Source organism: Erpetoichthys calabaricus, chromosome 14, assembly GCF_900747795.2.
Source record: "Erpetoichthys calabaricus chromosome 14, fErpCal1.3, whole genome shotgun sequence".
NCBI classification, from domain to species: domain Eukaryota; kingdom Metazoa; phylum Chordata; class Cladistia; order Polypteriformes; family Polypteridae; genus Erpetoichthys; species Erpetoichthys calabaricus.
In genome coordinates, this window is record NC_041407.2 from 84,823,401 (window position 1) to 84,849,143 (window position 25,743).

General features: G+C 41.6%; 1 protein-coding gene across 7 annotated transcripts in view; it reads left to right on the plus strand.

The window, feature by feature from the left end:
- The window catches only part of LOC114665340 (HIVEP zinc finger 3), a 488,325-nt gene that overhangs the window by 442,746 nt on the left and 19,836 nt on the right, over positions 1-25,743 (plus strand). For all 7 annotated transcript variants that reach the window (XM_051936193.1, XM_028819849.2, XM_051936188.1 and 4 more), the window contains 2 exons: positions 16,746-16,921; positions 19,181-19,282. In XM_051936193.1, the coding sequence (XP_051792153.1) occupies positions 16,746-16,921; positions 19,181-19,282 (278 nt within the window). The remainder of the gene's footprint in view (positions 1-16,745; positions 16,922-19,180; positions 19,283-25,743) is intronic.

The window sequence follows — 25,743 nt, forward strand, 5'->3', positions numbered from 1 at the left end:
GAAGTACACAGAGAGAAATTGCATACAAACACTGGGAAACTGTTCAAATACTGCAGTGGCATTGATCAGGATTTGAACCTGGAACTCTGGAACCAAACCAGCCCCAGAGCTGCTCAGTATTAGAGTTGCCACCACAACATGGCTTACTTTATTAGGGGTTGATCCTCATTTCAGACCCATTATATTATATTATATTATATTATATTATATTATATTATATTATATTATATTATATTATATTATATTATATTATATTATATTATATTAGCTGTGTAAGCCCGTGCTGTAAAAAGTCCAGGCTCCTAGAAACCATGGATTCTGGCACTTCAATCAATCAATCGCATCGGTTGTGCATTAGCGGCTAAGCAAGGTTCCCTTTCCTCGGCAGTTTCGTTTTGCCAACGTGCTCGCCTCCGTTGTCTATCAGCGGCTAAGTGAGTTTCTCTCTCCTCGGAGTTTTCATTTTGCCAATGTGCTAACCTCACTTGTGTATTAGCGGCCAAGCGAGTTTCTATTTTCTCGGTGGTTTCACTTTGAGCTTCATGCTGTAGCCTCGCACTTCCGGGCCGGACAGACAGACACACACACTTCCATGCATAGATGTTTATATATTATATTATATTATATTATATTATATTATATTATATTATATTATATTATATTATATTATATTGTTAACTTACTTATTCCAAACCTATTTGTTTGACGTTTCCTGGTGAGGGTGATGGTACCAAAATGCTGAGCTCTCTGTACCCACTGACTTCCCTCAAGCTTTCTTCAGGAACGCCGGGTTGTGGCCTAGACAGTCAACACATTCCATGACAATCCCTCCCGTGTTTTTCCCAGTGATCCTCCCAAGGGATGTCATCTAGGAGCGTCCTAATTTTATACCCAAACAACCTGACCTGGATCATCTTCATCCAGAGAAGCAGCATTTTTACTTTGACGTCCTCCCATATTCCCAAGGTCCTCATCCTATCAACAAGAGTGAGTCTACCTTATTGATAGCTGGGAGACCAACTCCACGCAGTCATCTGGTTTTTGCCATATCTTGCTCATCCACACAATCTGAATCAGCCAGAATCAGGATTCATTAGGACATAGAAATATTTGTGCAGTTCCTCATTGTTCAGTGTTAATATTCCTTAGTACACTGCAAACTACCCAAATTCTAATTCACTGACGAGAGTGACCCTCAGTTGGGCAGTCATAATTTGGTATTTGGTACAGCGTATTAATCCACACCCCTGGAGCAATTTTCAAGTTAAGGGCCTTGCTCAGTAATGTAGGGTTTGCCTTTTGTCAAGTCTCCTAATTTTCAAAAGTCGATGGCAGCTCTTCTGTTACTCTACATAAGTCATGTCAAACTCCTTTGGCCTCTTTCACAATTGAGCGTAGAGCTTTAGCTGGCTGGATCCTTTTTGAGCAGTGGCCTATTGTCAGTACCTCTGTGACACTGATGCGTGTATCGGGATGTATCTGCAGCATTAACATGACATAACTTTCTCAAACCTGCTGGATTAAATTCACACTCACGGGTTGTTGGAGTTTATTTTTCCAGCACAGGAGAAAGTGCAAGGCCGGACATTCTGTGCCCTATTTACTCAAACCAGCGTATCAGGAACCCTTAATCGCTAGCCACTTAGTGCTAATCTTGCCCATCATCCCTTGGAAATGCACACTCCAATGATCCTTTGCTTTAAAGGGCATTGTCTACACACACACCCCCTGTCAGCATATAAAGTAATTAAAGATTTTAAACTGACCACCTAAACAGAGCTAACCCATAGGTGTGACTGAGTGTAAGTTGTGTGTGTGTGTGTGTGTGTGGATAAGCTGTTTGTTTTCAGTCTGGAGAATTCCTACCATGTCTTATGTTGTTGTTGGCAGCACTCCTCAACAAGGGACACAAAAGATTAATTTTACAACCTCACCACATTTCTAACGGGCTGTTTCAGCTGAGCAGAGAAAGCCAAGCCTTTCTGTGTTAATAAAGGGCATGTTGTGCATGAAGAAAGAAAATGAGAGCGAGCAAGCGAGCCAGAGTGTGCTCCTTCTATTAGGATGCTGGATGTTTGCCCAAAACTGGCTGCCCTGCTCGCTTTCCAGGTTGACAGGCAGGCCTGAGGGGCCTCGCTGTTCTGCATTTGCTGGTAGTTGATTAGAGCTGGGAGGTGCATTTGCTTACCTAGCTGTAATGTGGCGGTCATGAGGCCCTTTGCACAAAATTCCATTTGTCAAATGAAAATCAATATGGCTTCATTTTTCTTCATCTTTTTAGCAAAATAATAATCAAGTAATAACTAACTTACTTTGCTTGTGCAGAAAGATAATTAATATTAGTGTTGCTTTTTGTGGAAATAACCTAAATGTGCATTGGCATAATATCAGCTTCTTACTTTTCATACAGTTCTCATTACAGCAAAGTGAGGGTGCAGATAACGAATGGACAGCTTTCAGATATGTTAGATAACACAGTGGCACGGTGGTCCTGTGTGGTGGTCTCTCTGGTCCTGGAGACTGGGTGCCTGGTCACTGTGGAGCTTTCATATTCTTTATGTATCTGTTGTACTCAGGACATTCCTCTCACATCCCGAACACATGCTTAATAGGTTGAACAACATTTTAAAATTTCTTTGCCAATCATGACGGTGAGTGCCTTGCAATTATTCTGATTTCATTTTTTTCTGTGCTTTATGAATTTATCAGTTCATTTCCTTTAGCATTAACCTATGTAGTCACTTTGTTATTTTTGGATTTAAAGTTATGTTAAAGACAAATTTCCCATGGTGCCTGGATTGCACGTTTATGTCACGTGGTTGACACAGAGGAAGATATAAAGAAGGGTGTGGCTACAGCATGTTGATACCCAAGACACGCCTACTGCAAGACACGCCCACTCGACATTATTCATGAGCCACATAACCCTCCCACGAGCCTAACCTGAACCAGAGTGTAATTATGTTTTGTGAGAACAAAGCGTGACGTATGCATTCAAAATGGTTGTGTTGAGAAAGACGCAAATGACTGGGTGTTTTGTGTTAACATCACCCCAGCACATAATGCAAAGGCCCCTAAATGTCATAATACAGTATGTGTGCTATTGGATTGGCTTCTTAACGGATTGGAGCTCTGGAGGTCTTTTGCCATTTTGTGTTCTTTGTTGTCTTTGGTTGGTAGGCAGCATCGTAGGTATAATTTCAGCATCGGACACTTGCTGGTTGGTCCAAGTTGGATGATTTTGTCGCTTTCTTTTTACTGCCATTTATTTCCCGGTCCTTTCACTAATCTTTTACACACATGTGTGGTGTCAGAGCATTGATAAACCAGTCTACTGCTTGTTCCTACTTGATGGCCAGTTTTTTTGGCATTGACTCTGGGTCTTGGAATTGAATTAAGTGGACTCAGAAGGTGAGTGGATGGATGAATAAGAGTGTCTGCTTGCAATATAAATTGATTTGTGGAACCATAACCTGCTTATTCTTGTCGTAATCTAGGCATCCCAAGCACTGAAGAGTTCTAAAATATGTAGTCCCAAACACATAATTGCCCACTAGAGGGGGATATCAACGTTCAACCCTGGCTAGTAATGAGGGCACGCACCAAATCTTTATGAAATACAAGATTTATTCTTCACAAGAAGTATTCCAATCACAATGAAGCTCTGTGGCGCACAAAGGCAATCCAAGTCAAACAAAGTCCTGAAACAGAATTCAAAAAGAGGGGTCAAAGAAACAGCAGGAAGGTCAGAATTAATAAATATACAAACAGTTTCAAGCACAGCAAAACACAGATAACTCAACAACTCCAGAGCGCATTCCAAATGGATTTGCTAGGAAGTGTGGAAGACTCTCTGGATTTGCAGGTTTGAATGCAGTTCCTGGCAGTGATTTACAGGTGACCCTGCCTCTTGGGGGACCACCCACAAAACACATGGAACATAACAAAGGCAGATTTTATACATAGACTAGATGTGTAAGCCCTTGCTGTAAAAAACCTGGGGTTCTAGAAACTATTGAAATCATCAGAAAAAAAAATTGAAATGTAGAGATGTCCGGTAATTGAAAGGAACTACTCTGGGCGTCTCTCTCCTAGGAGGTTTCGTTTTGCAGACGTGCTTGCATCGCTTGTGCATTAGAGGCGGGAGGAAAAGTAAAAGGGATACCGTTTTGCCAATGTTAGCTGCTAAGCGACTTTGTCTTTCTTCGGAGGTTTCGTTTTGCTGACATGCTGGCCTTGCTTGTGTATTAGTGGCTAAGCGAGTTTTCTGTTTCCTCAGAGGTGGAGCCATTACCCCGACTCCACCTTTCACTTCCAGGCTGGACAGACAGACAGACACACTTCCATGCGTAGATGTTTTATAAGACAACACCCAAAAATTAAATGCACCAAACTTAAGTAAGAGAATGTAAAATGAACAAAAGAGACATAAAACATGAATTTGAACCCCAGCCAGATGAGGAACTGCAGCTGAGACGGGATAATTCCACTGCGCTATCGAGGTGTGTTGGAGCTTCTTCCAGCCACAGCTAAATGGAGTTCTGAGTGCTTTGTCATATTGTGTTTTACCAACCAGTAGTTAAAATGAATTCTTGTATTGCTGTGGACTCACACCAATAAGGGTCTCAGTTTGCAGATTTGTACTGTGGTGGTCAGCCATGAACCAGGAGTGTGTGGCTCAGAAGCCATCTCTATATAGTGTGAGCTATTAGAAGAGATCCTTGTGCCAGCTGTGCAGAGACTGCTTCTGAACACTGTGAGCGGAGGGCTGCCTGGTGACATCAGCTGAGCTTTCCCTTTCTGTTGCCCCCCAGCTTTTCAGTGTACTACTGCTACCACAGTTCTGTTGTTATGTTCTGGAACATGAGATCGCAAGTGGGATTGGGTTGGCCACCACAGCTTGTACCCCATCAGCGGCCGAACCATTTCCCTTGTACTCTAATCCCTGCTGGGGTCAGTACTCATAAGGAGCTACTGATGTTGTCATGAATGCAACAGGCTCACTGTGCCCACTTATTCCAGTTTTAGGACCATGGGAGGACACAGTGCTTTTCCTGATAGCATTCTTCTATCTGAACAGGACACCATTCCATCACTGGGCACAAGCAGACACGCCCAGGGGCCCATTGTACCCGCTTGATTCTGTTTTTAGAGTCAGAGAACTGCAGTGCCTTTCCTGGTAGCACTGGGCACATGACAGGAGTAAACTGTGGACCCCACACACTCACACACACACCTGCATTCCTGAGCCAGTTCAGATCACCGTTTAATCTGTTGTGTGTCTTTGGAATTTTGGGAAGAAAACTGAAGCACTGAAAGAAGAAATAAAAAAATGCAAAGCAGATTAAAGTGTTTTGGAAGTGAGAGGCAAGTTTCACCATTTTTACCACGTGCTCCTCTTTATTGGAATTCTCCATTGCCTAAAACATAAACTGGCTATAATTCCAGTAAATTAATTTTTAGAATTACCGTTTATACTAAATTTGAACTAAAATAATCATGGTACTAGTAATGCAGTGAAAATGCTCATAGCTTGGCGCTATCCAAATCTCCCTGAAGTACAAAGCATCTCTCCGTGGTGATGGACAGTGCACTTGGGCAGGTGTCCCAGCCAAAATGTGGCAAGGTTCCTTACCTGAATTGGAGACCAGCCTTTCAGAGACACAAGAAGGAAGTCGATGATCAACCAGGAAACGGGCAGGAGATGCCAGTGTAGCAGGGATGGAGTGAGGAACAATAACTGGCTGGGAGGCCAGTATGATGGAAGGACAGGTGGAGACAACCTACCAGGGCTACATGCTCCCTCGACACATTAGGTGGCAGCATTCCTGGGTGGCGCTGCCAGTACGGACACCCACATGGCTTGCTAGGAACTGTAGTCTCATGGGGCAGCCTTTTTGGGGTCCACTAGGGCAGGGGTCGCCAACTCCGGTCCTGGAGGACCACCATGGCTGCAGGTTTTCATTCTCACCCTATTTTTTAACGAATGCCCAGTTTGTGCTGCTAATTAACTTCTTGTGACATCATTTTAATTGAATTGCATGTTTAAGATTTGTTCCCCTGAATTTCTTCATCGTTCCTCTGAATTGCTTCATTTCTTTCCTTACATGGCACCCAAACAGAAATGAAATATAAAGTGAGGGAGCCAACAGAAGATCACCTAAGTCAGGGCCTCAAACTCCAAACCAGTTTCACTCCAACCAGCTGCTTAATGAGGTGCCGATTCTTGTCATTAATTAAACCCGTTCTTTAATTCTGTGGCTTGTTGCTGCTCTCGTGGTGCATTAGCAGACATTTCCGAAATTGTTGATTTTCTCTTTCTAAGAGCACTGGTCAAATGTTTTGGGGACCTGAGCAGATCGACATTCCTGAGCCCTTCATCTTTCTTTATTTTCAGATATTGTATGGTGGACACCAGTTGTTTTGGCTCATTTTGTATCTCATTATTGTTTGGCTGCTAATTAAGGAAAAGAAACAATTCAGGGGTCTGAGTCTTCAAGAGCAAGTCAATTAAAATTAGTTAAAAATAAGTTGATTACCAGCAAAAACTGGTCACTCATTGGCAACCCCTGCACCAGGCGGTGCTTCCCCTGATCTGCGATCCCTGCTTTATGGGGCTTCCACGTGACCCAGAAGTGCTTCCTACAGGCCATAACCCTGGCACTGGAAGTTCTCCCGGGTCTCAGATAAAAGGAGCCACTGTGCCTCATCCAAGCAAGTTGCACTTGGGTGGAAGAGGACAAAGCTCGCCTGAGAGAAGTGAAGGAATGGGAAAGAAGAGAGAAGTTGTTTTTTTGCATTGTGCTTGTGGAAACCATATTAAGAAGGCATTGTAAAGGTAATTATTAGTAATGAAACATTTTCTTTAAACTTAGGACTTGTTTCTTTAAGGTTGTGTCTGGGGTTTGGGGTGCTACAATGCCCCCCTGGTGGTAACACCAGCCGTTTTATAAATTCAGTTATTTCAATTCAGCATTACAGGAGTAGCAGCCTGCCTAGGCAACATCAGGTTCAAGGTGGGAATCAACTATGGATGATGTGCCAACCCATCACCGGGCTCATTTCCACACTTAGTCCAAGCAGACCAGTGTTGAGCACATGTACTTGGGACGTAGGTGAAAACAAAACATATCTGGAGGAAAACCTACAGGGACATGTTGAGAACATCTAAGCTCCAGCAGATCAGGATCTGGTCAGTCAAGCTATAAAGTGGTAGTGCTAACCCACCACCAAATACTGATAATAAAAAGATTCATTATAGTTTTATTTTGTTCTCCCCACCTTGCAATACATCCCATGAAATATGACAAATGAAAGAAAAGCAAGCTGTCTACACCAGGGTAGTCTTTGAATACTTGTGGCCTGAAAACTTGCAGATTTGAAGACTTTCATTTCTCAGTTTTCAGAATAAAGTTCAGGGGCTTATTCAGTCTATTTGTCCATACTGGCAAACGACATGCAGAGACATGTAAAATTCTTCTTTCTGCATGGACTGTACTCAAAGTAAAGTTATGCCTAGAGACAGATGTAATAATATATTAATGCGATTATAATGTAACAATTGTACTGCCATTTAAGCTTTGGTTAAAAATAGAAAGAGAACAGGAGAGTGTCCTGAGGCTCCTGGTCCCATAGGGTGATGCTAAATGTGGACAGTGTTTATCAAAACACGGCTTAAATGGTGAAGAAACATTTATTGGCGATCCGACAAGCTCATCGCTACTCCTTCTGCACGCCTTTTGTCTTCTGGCCACGCCTTCTTTGTGCTGTTGCATGGTAACCTCTGTTATTTGTCAGTCACCTGAGGCTTATCTTTTTTAGTTAAGCGACCTCTTGGCATTTTGAGTAGCTTTCGAGTCACCACACGTGTTTCCTTTGCCAATGACCTTCAGTATTTCTTTTTATTTTGTCTTAACCGTTGACTTGTTGTGCACTGTGATGTCTCCTTACTCTTTTGCCGAAGTGCGTTCTTGAATCTTGATAGCTGTCATTGAAAAGGCGGGGCTTTTTCCAGAGGCAAAAGTGACATCAGTGACCTTTGGGGTGACGATCTTCAGTCCTGGAGATGAAAAGGAGGGAAAGTATGAGGATGACAGGGCCCCCTGCAGGAGTGGAAATACACTTGGTATTTATGCCCTGAAACTGTCCTCCAACATATATATATATATTGTGGTCAAGCAAGGAAACACAAGCCTGCTTGACAAATGCTGGGGCACCAACCTGGTCAGCCCCCCATTTTCAAACTGAAAATCCAATAAAAAGTATAAAGCAGAAAAATAAACAGTGGAAATAAACAGAAAGTGAAAGGTAGCCAAATGTGGATTTCAAGGTTTAGATCTTTCAGGATGGTCATCCGTGCAGGAGCTCTGTGCTGTGCCGCGCTCTGTTCACAGAGTGACCCCTCCTTCCTTTGACCCTGTGATTTATAGGTGGGAACCTAGAAGGGACAGAGTCAGTTACCTTCATTGGGCATCTTGTCAGTGATGTGGAGGCAATAAGAGAGGACATGATTAGCAACAGCACCCCCTGTCAGCCTGGGGTGGTATCACATACTTTAGAGGAGCCCTGAGGGTGATCCACAGACACACATGCATGTCTCAATATATATATTAATATAATATATAATTTATATTATATGTATTTTTATATATATTTATGTATATATATATATATATATATATATATATATATATATATATATAGTAATCCCCCGCTCTATTGCGGTTCAGCTATTGCACCCCCACTATATCGCAGAAAAATTCAATAAGTACATCCTACCTGTAGTGCACTTTGCAGCCAATTCATAACAAAGCATACGGTTTTCAGCAGACAAAGACTTTTGTGTTACAGCACCCAGATGATTTCTTACAAAGCCCATTATTGGCTGAAAGAGGAGACTCAACCAATCAGAGCATATTTTATTCTCTTGGGCTCTGATTAGCTGCTGCGAATGTGGTGTAATCTCACAAGAACAGCAAGCGTTTGTCCCCGACGAATCACGTATCACGTACCTTGCTTGTGGTCCGACTTTTGTGAGCTTTTCGTTTGTTTTAAGCCCTACGATGGCTCCCAAGCGTCCTGCATCTTGTAAGCCTTCTGGTAGCAGTGAGCCTAAGCACCAGAGGAAAACCTTGACCATACAGGAGAAGGTATAACTGATGATGATTATTATTATGTTACTCATATCTTTAGCCCGACATCCGTGTATCATATGTGTATCTAAAGTGTGTTTTAATAAGTTTACATGTGTTTAAAGCGTGTGGGAGGGGTATTTTAAGGCTTAAACTACTGTATTTAAAAAAATGCCATTCTATATCGCAAATTTTCACCTATCACGGGTGGGCCTGGAATGTAACTTCCGCAATAGGCAGGGGAATCACTAATATACTGTATATATATATACAGGTGCTGGTCATAAAATTAGAATATCATGACAAAGTTGATTTATTTCAGTAATTCCATTCAAAAAGTGAAACTTGTATATTAGATTCATTCATTACATTTTCATTACTTTTTATAAACCATGTAAAAGTGCACGAACTGGAATAGCTGCATAAATTGAAGACAAAACACCACTACAATACAAACCAATGCACACAACAGGGTGAACGTTCAGACTCCACACTGGCAGTGACCTGACCAGATGGTTAAACCGGTCACCATGATCTGCCTCACCACCGTGGGACTGTAAATGCCAACCCTAACACTTTATCCATTAATAATTACGTTTTGAAGACGCTCTCAATGTAAAAGTGATGTTTTCCTGGCCCGATTTGTCATTATTTGGTCCTTGGTATATAATGTTCACTTAAGGAGTGGTGGTCTGTAAGTGCTTTGCTATTCAGATGCTGTATTTGATTATTTTTCTTTTTCCTACTGTTTGCAGTTGGACCAGAATTAGGACATTACATTTTTACGGGAAATCTTTGCTGCGCTAATATCCATCTGTTAATTTCTCTTACATGAAATCTTTAGAAAGCTGGCAGTGAGTTCGTTCAGTCATGCGTCGATCGATTCCATCAGTGATAAATGGACGCGGTTGCCAATGCTCTCTGCCTTCTGCTCACAGACGGCCCCGTTCTGGAGCACATCAGGGCCTACTGTTCTGCATTGCCAAGGGGAGTGCAGCTGAAAGCCTTGAGCTCAGGAGGGTCGAGCGAAAACAACACATTGTTTAGGTTTTCCCGTCGCCTGGCAACTGTTTGGAGAGGAAGCAATAGAAACATCATCTGCGGTTGGAGAGGGACGGCGCTTAGGCAGTGCCAGCAGTTCATCTTTTTGCTTGACCAGACTCTGCTGGGTACGTTTACAGCTTGAAGCCCTTTGAAAATTTCATTTCAAGGCGCTAACTGCCAATTAAGATAAGAAAGTAATATTGCATTGAATAATTTGGGAATGTTTATTTATAAATGGGAAACACAACATTTATCTGTTGTAAGTGAGCCTGAAATTGAGCCATGGTCCAAAAGGGAAACTATCTTATTTATTAAATGCTAACAGAAATGTCAAATTAGGCGAATAGTGTCAAGGTTATCTGTGCAGGTCAACAGCTTCATTTATGTTTTTAATCACATTTTATTTCTTTGGAAATGAAAATTGTTTAATTCAGTGTTTATTCTTGATATAATAATAGAAAAAGTGAAGGGTTGTACTTGAAAGTATTATCTTTCTAATAAAAAGACTGCTGGCATAAGATATTTTGAGGTTCGTCGTACTTAGAATTTTAACACAATAACAACCTGTCATGATATATATATATTGTCGCAGATATGGCCTTTGTCCACCTCTTGAACCCTCAGGTACCACTCCAACCACGATGTAAAAGCACAATTCTTGTTTATTGTACAATCACGTGCACAAAGCACCCTCCACTCCACACTACTCATATATTCAATAATCACCAATACAAAACTCTTTCCTCCTCGCCCAGACACTTCGCCACCCTACCTCCTAGCTCAGCTCAATGTACTGGGCTTCCCACAGTCCTTTTATACACCCTGACCCGGAGGTGTTCCTGCCCAATCAGTCCACAGTTCCTTATTCCTTCCGGGTCAGGGTAAACAGTCCTTTTCCTCAACCCGGGAGTACGTCGTATCTTCCTGTACCATGACGTACTCCCGGGTTATAGGGCACGTAAGAGCCTCCAAGTCCTCCTACAGCAACTCCTGGTGGCCCCCAAGGTATCCAGCAGGGCTGCGTATAAAAACTACATAGTCCATGAGGCCCTGCTGGAACTCGGGGCACGTCCAGGCTTTCCGGACAGCTCCTCCTGGCGGCCTGGGGGTGATGGCCGGAGTAAGAAGCCGGCAATCCACCACAATATATATTTTTTAATATAAGCACAGTATGGAGAACATCATGGCAGCACTTCACCACTCCTCTCCACCCAGCCATATCTAAAACTATGTCCACTTTCAAAATCTATCGTGTTGAGCTCCACAAGGCTTAGTTTATGGTTTGGGTTATTTTCATCTGTTTTGCCACTTCCTGGATTTTAATGAAAGGTTACAGGAGATGAAAAAGAGAACAAATCAAAAATCAGCACTGACAACGGGACTACAATTCCCATTAGGCTGAAGGAGTATGAAAGCTCTGAAGGAGGACACCTTTATCCGCACATACAAAGTTTTGTACCAGTGTAAGCAAAATCGCATCTGTAAAAAAATAAAAAGATAAAATAAAAAAGATCAGACAACCAGAGCTAAAGTACCAACTAAAGACACAAACCAAGAATCAGACACTAAAGTCAGAAAAGTGCATGCAGAATTTCAGGAACCAGAAATAAACACTTGACACATTCTTTGTGTTCTTTCTGAACTGTATTCACAAACTTGGACGTGCCCAACACGTAATGTCATATGTGATGGCACCTTAGACCAGCCCACCTTAGCAATGTGGAACCAGCTGCTTGGAAATATATGCAGAAAATGGGTTCACCCATTAAAATCCAAGACGGTGTTACAGAAAGAAAAATATTTTAACATCCTCAAAATCATGAGCCGTCTGTTTGTTCGCTAATCACGCAAAAACAGCGGAACAGATGTTCACAAAATTTTGCATGTACCTTGCTGTTGGTCCAACTTAAAATAATAGGTGATATGTAATATCAAAATATTAGCAGGGGGACAAATCAGAAACCAGCACAGACACCAGGACTACAATTCCCATCAGGCTGAAGAAGTGCACAAGGTCTGAAAGGAGGACACCTTTATCAGCACCCACAAAGTTTTATACCGGCAAAAATGAAATCTCTTCTAAGACCACAGGTACAGCATTTTCATCTCAGCTAATCTGGATGACAGTTAATAGCAAATTACAGAATACGTCTTTTTGTCTTAACATGGGTTGAATTTATAAAAGACAGTTTTTGCCCCATTTATTTATACCCAGGCAATGTTGGGTGCTTCAGCTAGTTAAGAAATAAATACAAAATTTGGATTCCTCACTCTAAAGAAGCATTACAGAAAAATAACAATTTTATTCTAAAGGCAAAGGGAAAGGCGCAAAAAACTTTTTTTAACCCTAACTGTTCATAACATCATCAAAGTTGGTTTGCTGAACATCTAAATGTTAACATATTTGACCAAATGACATTTGGGTGAACTCTCAGAAAGGTCGATGCCGTGAGTTGACTTGATCATCTTAAATCACAATGTTAGAACCGGCTTTCTAAATTAATAAAACAACTCAATAGAAGTATAAGGTGACAAGACATTCCCGCTAGTGTATCAGCCCCAATTTAAGTCATGTCACTTCCAAACCTGATTGATCCAGACCAGGTTGTTTAGGTGCTGGAGCCTATCCCAGATAGCGCAGGGTGCAAGGCAGGAACAAACCCTGGACAGGGCGCCAATCCATCGCAGGGCGAACAAACACACACACACACAGCAGGGCCAACATAGCATCAGCAATCATATCTTTGGACAGTGGGAGGAAACCGAAACACCTGGAGAAAACTCACATAGACACGGGCAAACATGCAAACTCCACACAGGGAGGATGTGGGACGTGAACCCTGGTCTCCTTACTGTGAGGCAACAGCGCTACTACTGTGCCATTTGAAGCGTGCTGGCTTATTCTTAAAAATAATGAATGGTCCTCTTTTTCAGTCAATGAAGTAAATTACGAACTCCATTCACTGGGCCTGCTTTTGCACACAACACCTTGCAGGTGCCTCTGGGGCACTCGGGTTTAATCCCCAGTCACATCCAAAACTCACACCTACGTCAATACATCCTCTAGTTGAGTAGCGTTGCTTTTGTTATACATGTGACCTGGAAAAGATGACTTAAAGTGAAAAATAATAACAGCCCTGATTTACTTCAAGTATCTTTCAGTCATGCTGGCTTTACAGAGCAGACAGTCTCGTGCTGACAGAGCATGCAGTGCACTTTTTCTTGTACAACTGAGAAACAGTGCAGACCCCCATATACAGTAAACTGAAAAGACAAGAGTTGCTTTCAAAGTCCACATCAAATGTCAATTGACGCTTCTAGCTGTCCTTCCTCGGCTTCTCCTTTGCTGTGCCATGCTGCTCTGTCAGTTACAGCGATGAGGTCACAAGGCCATTCCTGGCCCTCTGATTGGTTGAAGGTTTCGACTGTTGTTATGCGCTCAATACTCCGATGCAGAGGGTAGCATATGGCTGATTTTTTTTGATCGTGTGTCCGATTTCCTTCTGAAGATTTCTTCTCGGCTTCACTCAGGCCACCACTCATACATTTATACTACTTATGAAGATTACATCGTGCCTGAAGAAGGGGACTCAGTTGCCTCGAAAGCTTGCATATTGTAGTCTTTTTAGTTAGCCAATAAAAGGTGTCATTTTGCTTGACTTCTCACTACTACTTATGAATAAAAGCTGAATTTTTTTTTTTAAACTTATGGTTTTAGACCATTTTTTTTTTTCAGTGCATCTATTTACCAATTACAAACAGTACGCTGAGAGAGCAACCTCCAGGGGCCTCATGTATAACGGCATGCGTAGAACTCACACTATAACATGGCGTAAGCACAAAAGCGGGATTGTGTATACGCACAGAAAAATCCAGATGCAGGAATCTGTGCGCACGCAAAATTTCACGTTCTTCCACTACATAAATCCCGATCAGCGTGAAAAGTAACGCACGTGCATGCACCTTCTGTCCCGCCCCAACTCCTCCCAGAATTACGCCTCTTTGAATATGCAAATCAATATAAATAGCCTTCTGTGAAAAGACAATGGGAAAAGCACGGGGGAAAATATAAGAATTTCAGCGAATACCCAGTGGAGGCAAAGGAAAAACATACTATTTGTTGGTTTAAACAGTGGTATAATCAACAAAAGAAAGTTGATCGAGTGTCGGAGAAACTCGAAAGATCGAGTTCACAAAGTCGCACAGTACCCGAAATAAAAAAGAAATCACTTATCAAAGTCACCGTGAAAAGGCGACTCGCAGCGGACCGTCTGAGTGTCATATGAAAGCTTATTAGGGTACAGACAAAAAAAATAGGCACACAGTGGGGAAAAAAGCACGAAATGTCAACTTTAATCTCGAAATTTCCACATTAATCACGTAATTTATTTTGCCATTAAAGTAGAACATCATAAACTTCATCTTAAAATCGTTTATTTTACTAGTTTCTCAAGTAGCACGTTAAATGCTTTGTTCTGTATTTGATCTTCTATGTGCTCTATGTGTGTGAATCACTACGTGCTTCCGTTCTTTCTCTTTCTCTGACAGGACACAGAATCCATTACATTCGAGATATTACAGCTCTCTGAATAATTAAAATACTGAGATGTAAACGTGATATCATTTTCATGATGATAGCAATGAAAGCATGTTATTAAACATGGGAACACGGTGGCGCAGTGATTGTTCATATCTCACACAAGAGGCTTGCTGCGCCATGTGCGACCTTCGATGAAATAATTTATTACAGAAGTACTGTCTCTTTCAAACGTACTTTTCTTTCTCCAAATACCCAATTGCCACACAATCAGCTCTGTAATAGACGTTAAGCCATCTGTAAGCTTAGAATGCCGATTCTTCAAAACTTTTAAGGAACATTGAAATATCTTCGTAGTACATGTTTAATTATTCTATCCGTCTATCCTTCCAGTGTCGCGTCAGCACCAGCAATAATACAGCGCAAGGCAGGAGCTATCCGTGAACCAGCTATACGCTGCGGCACCGTGTCCTCACATGTTTAATTATTAACAATGCAGATTATTTAAATGAAGTTAAAGTTTTATCTGTATACTATAAGCAACATATTTTGCTGCATTTCATCTTAAAAATGATATTGTCATCATACGCGCTTTATAAAGTAGCGCAGGTTGTGCAATATTATAACTGTAGGGTAAGTTTACAGTGAGGTGATTGTACTTATAAGTACAAACAGTTCTGCAAGGAGCATTTGATGGACTGATTGAGTGCGTTTATAGTTCTTGGGATGAAACTGTTTCTGAAACGCGAGGTCCGTACAGGAAAGGCTTTGACACTTTTTGCCGTGGTTGAGGTAGTGTGTACTTGAAACTGTATACCGATAATTCTCTTTCCGATCAGCTGCTGCTGTGATTCACACTCAGATACAGTGATATAAATACTCCGAGTGGTGCAGTGAGAGTAATATGGAAAAAGATGATCTGCAGTGGCAACCCTTAACGGGAGCAGCTGAAAGAAGAACAAGATGCAGTGAGCGTAACAACGCTAAAGCAGTTATGGTATTTGGAATACTATGGCTATTCCCTGGACCATTATATTGCTGCAGGTTAATTACAATCAGATGCATTACACTAATAAACAATATGCAGTTAATTTCAGTGTATTTATAAAGCCGCGTCAGGAATGTGGAGCTAAGAAAGAAAGGTGATCACACAGGAACAGTAGCACTGATTTGACGCTGGGTGCCGCCAGTCTGCAAAACCGAGCGGAGAAATTGCGTACGCCAAGGTATGAGTTACTGTGGAAATGTGTGTGGCTTTACGCCAAGTTTAGGTTTTATACATCGCAATTTGAGCGTGGAAACATTCATAAGCAACATTTCAGTGCGTACACACTGTTTATACATGAGGCCCCAGATGTTTTGCTATCATGGCTTTATCGAGGTGCTCCAGGAGACTGGATTGAAAGCCGGGCCTGGTCACTGTCTAGAATTTGTGCCTTCACTTTCTGTTTGCCGCTGTCTGCCTTTCCTACCACATTTCATGAAGGTGCATTTTAGGATGAATTACCTCTTGCATTTCTACTGGCTTAAACTAGTTTGTGAGCTGGCCCATTGATGGACCAGGTGGACTGTTACCTGTTACTCAATATTGTGAAGATAAGGTCCAGGTCCATATGTCTCAGAAATCTGATTAATTAGGTTTAGAAAATATAAAATGTAGTCATAAACATATGCAACAGCAGATTATTGTTTTTGCATTTATTAGGCATTTTTCTAGATTCATATGTATTTATGTAGCTGAAGCTTTTATCCAAAGTGACTTAAAAATCACAGATTTGTGGTGCATTTTTTAACGTATTTTTGCAGCAGGATCTGTGGCAGTTTAAGTGACATGGGTGTCTCTGGTCCCATTGTCTACCACATTACGGTCATATTAAGGAAATAATGGGAAGGTTGTCTTCCTTATTATTTCTAGTTAAGAATGGCTTTTTCACTTCAGATGTCTCTTTTATGCTGCAGGAGCAGGCATTTGGCTTTGCGTTGAGCAGCTAACCTTCTCTCTCCCTTTCTCTCTTTCCTCTTCTGTCCATCAGGTACAAATCCAATGAGGAATATGTTTACGTTCGTGGCCGGGGTCGAGGAAAATACGTGTGTGAGGAATGTGGGATTCGCTGCAAGAAGCCTAGCATGCTAAAGAAGCATATCCGGACACATACAGACGTTAGGCCTTATGTGTGCAAGTACTGCAACTTTGCCTTCAAAACTAAAGGTAAGAATGTTTATGGTATGGAAACCAGGGGCGCACCTACCGCCCTGACCGGACACAAACAGGCAGAGACAGCAGTTCAGTCCAACACAACACCTTTTATTCAGGGAAAGGCTCCCCAACCCATGCCAGCAGTTACAAGCAGAGTAAAACTCTGTCCCCTTCCTTCTCCACACCTCATAGGCGAGCTTCTTCCACCTCCTCCCGATTCAGGCTCTCTTCTACGAGGTAGCTGGCTCCTTTTAGGCCGCACCTGGGAGAACTCCAGGTGGATCATTAGGGAGACCAGGAATTACTTCGGAAGCCCAACGTAGGTCTCTGCATCTCCACCTGGTAGCATCCCTGGAACCCAACAAGGCTGAGCCGACCAATACCAAGTCCAATATAGCCCTGTGGGACTCCGAGTGGCCATTTCACCCCAAGGGGACTGCTAAACAGCAGTTTGAGGGAGATAACACCCTTCCTAAGTCATCACCCCCTGTCCTTCCATTACGGAGGTGACCCGGTCGGGTAATGGCACTGGCCGCCATCCATCACAATGGTTAATCATGAAGTAAGAATTTCAATACACCGGACCAGAAGTCAAACTTGACACATTTGGTTTATTTTCTCCGCATTCTTTTATTAGCTAATAATTTTTAAAAATAGACAGAACTACATACATATGGATTACATATATAACATTCCAAATACTTTGTCAGTGTGGCAATTTTATGCCATCGGTTTGCTGGCTCTGCAGCCGGTGGGGGGCACACAACCTGCACACAGAGGACAGTGTGTCTGCACTTCAGGCCCAAGTGTGTATACGGCCTCAGGCTAGAAGTGATGCTGATTATCAATCAGTCGGGATTTTAGGTAGCATTTTTAGCACTCCACACTATACTAAGGTACTTTACAGAGCAAACAGAAAGTAATTTTTGTGCTGTGATGTCATTACCATCCATCCATTTTCCAAACCTGTTTTGTTCGATTGTAGTCTCCATTCATTTACTGTGTTTGTCAAGAGTTGGAATTAGGAGTAAATTGTAGGTAAATTCTTGTAGATTAGTAGGAATTAGTAGTAAATTGTAGGTAAATTATAGTAAATTAGTTGGAATTAGTAGTAAATTGTAGGTAAATTATAGGAAATTAGTAGTAAATTGTAAGGTTGAGATCTCTCAAGTGTCACAAGTGTGGTCAAGTCACAAATGTCCAACTGTCTGGCTGCAATTCAAGGCAGAGCAGAAAGCCAAGAAACAGATGGGTCTTAAATGCAAATACTATGACTGCCTGCACTTTTATTCTTTTCAATTTGGTGGTTGCATTTGTCCAAAGCAGCTTATAGGGTCAGAAATACATTACACCTTTTGATGGCAAAGCAGAGACAGCAACTTCATTTTTCTTTAATGCTATAGGAACTGTCGTGGCTTTACTTAAAGGACCAAACTAAGATGGGGACCTCATGCACCCAATGTGGTATCATGCCCCTAGATTGGGGTGTCCAACTCTGGTCCTGAAGGGCCAAAGTGGCTGCAGGTTTTCATTCTAACCCTTTTCTTAATCAGTGACCAGTTTTCAGTGCTAATTAACTCCTTTTCCCTTCATTTTAGTAGCCGTGTTTTTAAGGATTCAGTCCTCTGAATTGATTCGTTTCTTCATTAAATGGCAGCCAAACAGAAATGAGATGTGAGACTAACCTAACAGATGACCAGCTAAATTGGGATTTCAAACTCCAACCAATTTCAATCCAACCCGTTTCTTAATGAGAATGCTGTTAATTAAAGTTGTTATTGAATATCATGACTTGCTGCTGCTCTCATTCTGCCACAGCATTCTGTTGATTTTCAGTTTTTTCTAAGACCACCGTCAAGATGTTTTGTTGACCTGAGCAGACCAACATGACCGAGACCTTCACCTGTCTTTATCTTCAGGTGAGCTGGTCATGTGGTGGCTTGTTTTGTGTCTCATTATTGTTTGGCTGCACATTAAGGAAAAAGAAACGACTAAGGGGTCTGAGTCACGTCAATTAAAACGAAGGCAAAACAAGCTAATCAGCAAAAACAGCTCACTAATTAAGAAGATGGCTAAAATGAAAACCTGCAGCCACAGCGGCCCACCAGGCCCAGAGTTGGACACCCCTGTGCCTAGATCAATAAGTCAACTTTTTAATCTCATAGTTTAAATAACTGGAATAGTTTCCTCCCATAATCCTCCCCACAAAATGTCATTTAAAAGAAGGTCTGGCTTCTGTCAACTGACTGTAATTATGGTCTCTTTTACCAGGGAATCTGACAAAACACATGAAGTCAAAAGCTCATGGCAAAAAGTGCCAAGAAATGGGTGTGTCGTGCTCTTCGGTTGATGAACTTGAGGCAGAAGAAGGAGGTGAGCCTTCACATTTCACTTTTTTAATATTTGGCCTTGATGCGTTGTTTTAGAGCTGCCTTCACATTCACATTACAGCTGGGAAAATCACTTAAAAGTAAGGAGCCATGCATGACGTGCATTTATCCCAAGCGTATTTTTCTTGTAACACAGAATATGTATGTTTATTATACAGTGCATTTTGAATCTATTAAAAAAGAGCAGGGCCGATCTTGGCATTTCACAAAGAAGCACCAAGGCTTTACAATTATTTATTTATTTGTTTAATGTGGCCCTGTTAGATCGCTTTTGACAGTTTCACTAACAAGCTAAAGGCTCTTTTGCTTTTCTCCTGCCATCACTCAAGCATGGCCAGCGGTGTCTCCACAGGAGCACATTTGCATTTTACATACCAATTTGGGATGAACGCTAGTAAATTTCTGTGCTTATAAGTCGAAGCATTTTATGTTCAAATAAATTTAATTGGGAAAAAATGTGCATTTTCTTCCTACAGTATGGTTGGCGACTTGACTGCATATATAGAATGCTGTTTTTCATTCCAACTGAAGCCCCAATTTAAATAAAGCAAGTCTGATGTTTAACTCACCGAAAATTCGGTTATTTCGCCAGTAGCATCTTGACTGATTTTACATAATAAGTGAGACGGAGGTGTAAATGGTTGATTTCTCTAGCATATGAACTTTTCTTTTGTAAAGATGTGGTTTTGAAATTCTGATCCTTATACAGTACAGGGAGAGCAGCTGTGCTCAAAACCAAAAGTCTTCCAGAATTTAACAAAACTGTAACTGTGCTAAGACTCATTTGGACTCAAGTTACCATCTCCATGAGTCCCATCTCACACACAGCTATCTCCCAACAATCACGTTCATGTCTAAAACATGTAAATCTGTTGAAAACTCAATGTCAGAATTTTGGCCATATCATGATATTTTCAATATATGTAGAGAAACTAAAAATTGACTTCTGCAGTAACAAAGTGATCATCTTCCCCACCTGAACTCCAGGCTTCCAGGTGCTTACTTTCACGAGGTTCTTCTTTGCCAACTGCACAACACTTTTGATGAGATCAGCAGGGTGTATCTTTTTAAAACGCTAGGCAGTGGGTGCCCCCTCATTCTGTCAGGATGGGTAGCGGTTTTGTTGTGTGAGGTCCCATGGTGACCCTATTTTCCCATGTAAGATCTTTATTGTGTAGTCCTTAATAAAATGTCTGAAATCCCACACACTTACCACTCTGTGATCAGGTACTTTAGCACTTCCTCTCTATTTCCCTTCTGTATCTGTAATGTCAGGCAATTAGACAGAATAAAGAAACAGCAAGGTGTTAAGTTACACATTTGATTATGAATTATTGATAAGATGATCAGAAGTATTAAGGAAGCAGAATACTGGCAAACCATACCCTTACAGGCTAAGTAGCAGTACATCTTGCGTTCATTGGCGGCTCTTGGCTTATTTTCGCTTTACCTTTCTTTGCCACCACATGGCCATTGAATGGAGAACTGAAACAGGCCACATGCCTGTCTCAATATGGCTGCCAAGATAGAGTTGCCTTCATCATGGTCTTTTCTTCATGGCCAGATGTTGAGAGAGGCAAAGTTAAAGGCAAGATGACCAACCTTCTGCCATTCTTATTACAAAACACAAACTAATGTAGTCGTAGTACTAAATGTCATTCAATTGAGAACCAATCATAAACTGCCATACTTTAGACCAATAGGATTAATTTACATGTCACCAGTGTTAAGAATGAAAGCGCTCAGGTACAACTCATCCCTCAGTTGCTTTGTTTAGTCAGTTTATGGCCTTCCTGCGGTGGATGGCTTGTAGACTCTTAAGTCCAAACACAGTCACTCTTGCCAAGGTGGTCTGATGCTTCATCTCCCTCACCATAAATTCCACATCCTGAGTTAGTCCTAAAGACCGGAGGGGTTGGTTAGGTAGACATCAAAGCACCTCTGTTCTCATCAGTGCAGTAAAACATGCCTCCTGAAACACCATCTAATATTGCATTTGCTTTGTCTAGCTTACAAATAAAAATATGCAAAATATTTATCATCTTATTTGCTAGAAATCACTGCACCACAGTAGGCCATCCACTTCTAGCGAAATCACTACTTATATTTCTGAAAGTAATGAAGGTGTCTTTCCTTAGTTGCTTGCCAGTGGCGTCCAGCAGTCCAGTGAAATGCCCTGAAAGTGGCAACTCCTAATAGAGTGTAACTTATCAAAATACTTGGCAGTGGGTGCCCCCTCACTCTGTCAGGATGGGTAGCCCATCCACTTCCAGCAAAATCACTATTAGCATTTCTAAACACGTCCGGTGACGGACTGGCACCCTGTCCAGAGTTTGTTCCCACCTTGTGCCATTTGCTGGCTGGTTTAGGGTCCAGCATCCCTCTGTGACCCTGGTCTGGATTAAGGGGGTTAGAAAATGTCATGACGTATTTCTAAAAGTAAAAAAGGTGTCTTTGCTTAGTTGCTTGCTAGTGGCTTTCTGGTTTCTGATCTTTGTCTGCCTTCTTACCATGAATTTTGGCCAGTGCTGTTTGATCTTCATTCATTTCCTGGTCATTATGACTTTGTTCTTTTAATAAGGTGCACATTTCTTTCCCATTATACCTTAATAACATATTGGCTCATGACGATCTGGTGCACAAGAGCCTAAAAGTTCTCATGTGGGATTGTGTTCTCCATTCAAAGCAGGCAGCTAAGGGTCTGCCATTGTATTCTGGCCCTTTAAAGGAACACTCCACCCAATGGTGGCCTGTGCTGCAAAACAGCAAACGATGTGAAAAACATCCATGGAAAACGAAAAACTTCTCATATTACTTGCAATCCATAATTCACATGTCAGTTATTGCTCAAAACATCAAAAAGCATGAATTTTTTGTTAGAATATTATTAACTGTTACTTCCGGGAAAGGCACCTTTCATAGTAAACAGGAAAACACTTTTCCATAATTCTGTGCTTTTGAATTTAAGACAGGACTGTTGACCAATGAATGAGGGTCTTCAGTGAGTGGAGGGATGCAGTGGGCACAGGCTCAAAAAAAGTGGTCAGCTGAAGACTGAAAAAATGTAGTCTGGTCTGATGAGTCTCAATTTCTATTGAGGCGCACATTGGTAACAGCATGAATCCATGACCCAGGCAGCATTGTGTCGACACTACAGGCTAGTGGTGGTGGTGTATTGGCGTGAGGAATGTTTTCGTGGCACACTTTGGGTTTGTTAATACCAATAAATCATTGCTTGAATGCCACAGACTATCTCAGTATTGTTACAGACCCTGTCCATCCTGACATGGCCACCGTTTTCTCCTATTGGCTACTTCCAGCATGATACTGCACCACATAACGAAGCAAAAGTCTTCACAGGCTGGTATTCTTCAACATGAAAATCAGTTCAGTGTACTTCAGTGGCCTTCCAGTCACCTGATCTGAATCCATAGACCACCTTTTGGGATGTGATAGAATGGGGGATTCATAGTGTGAAGGTATAGCTGACAAATCGGAAAAAAAAAACTGCACGATGCAGTCATGTCAACATGGACCGGTATCTCAAAGGAATGTTTCCAACATCTTATGGAATCCATAACATGAAGAATTAAGGCCTTTTTGATGGGAAAAGGAGGCCCTACCCAGCATTAGTACATATATAGTGATCCTAAGAATTTGCTACATGATCATAAATACTTCATGAAAAACATCTAAATGATCTAAAAGGTTAAAAGAAATGAATGGCCTCTGCACACCATTGAATAAAATGAGACATTTTGCCAGGCAAAGAAAGAGTCAATGAAGACTGCGCCGAATGATTTCCAAAATTTTAATAGCCTCCTATAAACTTGAAATTAAATCAAACTGCCATGTTGAAGTTAACTTTTGAAAATGACAGAAGAATAAAGAGATCAAGCTAAAGCTAGTAGATCAGCAGTCGCTAAATAATGGCACAGTGTTAGTTCTTCAACAGCAGCTGATGTCCTAAGCTTATTTCTTGCTAAGCTAGTTGTCTGAAAATTTGTTCATGAATTTTTAATTACTCTTTGACAGTTGGCTCCGTCATTCCTGACCTGACCGATGTATACGTTCACTTGTAGCAGTGAGCATTTTAACATATTCATATAAAATAAAGCAGCGGGCTAAAGCCGGGAAGGTGAAGATAGACATGACTGAGGCAATAAAGGTAGTACTATGACTGGAAAGTCTCATTTTAGAAGCTCCGCTTGTGTCTTTTCTACCGCAGCAGGTTTTCTGGAGCTTAATATAGAAATATCGCAGTGCAGAGACCTAGTGAGTTGAAGCAAGTTTCATAACAGTTAGTCATTCATTCAGTTCTTTCTACATGAGTTGAGGAGGGGGATGCGGGGGAGTCAAAATAAAAAAAAACCTATTTGGGTTTCATTGATTCCTCTGGCTGATGCATTCTGGGTAGAGCAAGCAGTACACAATGTGCTCAAGGCTTCCCAGTGAGATGAAAGGCATACAGCTATAAAGGGGAACACTCAAGCCACAGCTGACAGCCTCCTTTTTTTCCTGCAAAGGAGTAAATATAGCACTCAAATTGATTGCTGCTTGTCGCTTTCTGGCTGTCCTGAGTTTCAGTAGGAAGTATTCACAAGGCACAACAGCACTTAGCCAAGGACATCTCTGCTTAGTGTCTTGATTCAGAGACATTTATAAATAAACTATGAATGAAGCTGTTACAATTCTTTTCTTTTTCACTGGCTGTTGCATTCATTAAAGAACAAAGCAAGAAAACACACCATAAGCAAACATAACAAGCAGGCAGTAATTCATGGGGCTGCCTCATTTGGAGACTTTCAGTATGGCTTACTGTATTCTCTTTATAGACCCTCTAATATTGTTGGCAGGGTTTGGGTCAGTTAGAGAGCATGGTGTTTGCTTTCATTTGAATCACTCTTTACATGCTCAGTTGCATAACACACATCACTGGTGTCTATTATTTTGACAGGCTATTGTTCACTGTGTATGGCGGTGCTTCCTCTGGTGGCAACATCATGAAATTGTACAGAAATCTCTTACTCCACAAAAGACAACTGCTTCCATTTTCCTTGAGCATGCAGAACACTCCGCCAGCTGTTTCACAACATTCCAGCACCTGTGATAAATGCGGTGGTGATGTCTTCAGGGTGCATTTCCGGTCAAGTCATTTCCAGCAGCGTCTGATATGATCAGCTCAGGCTACCAACCACTCCAGATCTGACCCTGTTTATTGTAAGTCCTATAGGACTAATATGGTATGCACAACTATGAGGGGGAGTCAAGCTTAAGTTAGAAAATGGGATTTATTAGAAAATGGAATAAACCTTAACAAAACTGCTCCTGTCATTTCTCAATGTAGTCTCCACCCTTCTCAATGCACTTGCGCCACCTGCCTGGAAGTGCCTGAATTCCAGCAGAATAAAAGATTTTGTCTTGTCCTCGCCACCACTCGTGCCCCCGAGTTCTTGTCGAACAATACATGCCGAGGGGTACTACAGTCACTAGTGCAAGTTACTGTGACTTGCTGGAGACCAATGTGAAACCTGCTATTCGATCCAAGCAGCGGGGACTGCTGTCTCAAGGACAAGACGATGCCCTCCTGACCGCCCACACACTGCTAAGAACACAGAGACTTGTCTGGAGAAACTGAAGTTTGAGGTATTGCCACATCCTCCTTATCCACCAGATTTGGCACTGTGTGATTTCCACCTTTTTGGCCCACTAAAGAAACATCTGGGTGGTCATCAATTCCAGACAGATGAAAAGAAGAAAGCAGTGCATGAGTGGTGGCATGGACGAGACAAAACCTTTTTTTCTGCTGGAATCCTGGCACTTTCAGGCAGGTGGCGCAAGAGTATTGAGAAGGGTGGAGACTAAATTGAGAAATGACATGAGCAGTTTTGTTAATATTTGTTCCATTTTCTGATAAATCCCATTTTCTGACTTTAGCTTGACTCCCCCTCATAGTTATCACAGTTTTAAAGAGGTGACACCAAATGGGAGACACTGTCCTAAAGGAAGCAACCTCAGAAAAGGGTTTAGGGGTTCCTGTCAACACGTTTTTATCATCTAAGCAATGTGCAGGAGCAATCAAAAAGGGAAATAAAATGTTAGGTTATATCATAAAAAACTGCTGAGGAACGTTATGCTTGGATGATGTTACATCATAAGAACTCAAAGCCAAGGTACTTTATGCTCAAACTACATAATTCACTAGTGAGACCACATCTGGAGTAGTGTGTGAAATTCTGCCCACCACACTTCAAAAAAGATTTAGCAGCTCTTGAAACTATGCAGTAGAGAGCAACCAAGGTGGATCGCAGGGCTTAAGGACATGTCATACTGTGATGGACTCTAGAGAATTAAACCTGTTTAGTTTCAAGCAGAGGAGGTGTTCAAAATCCTCAAAGGCATTGATATAGTAGATCCAGATGAATCTTCTCAGCCTGAGGGTAA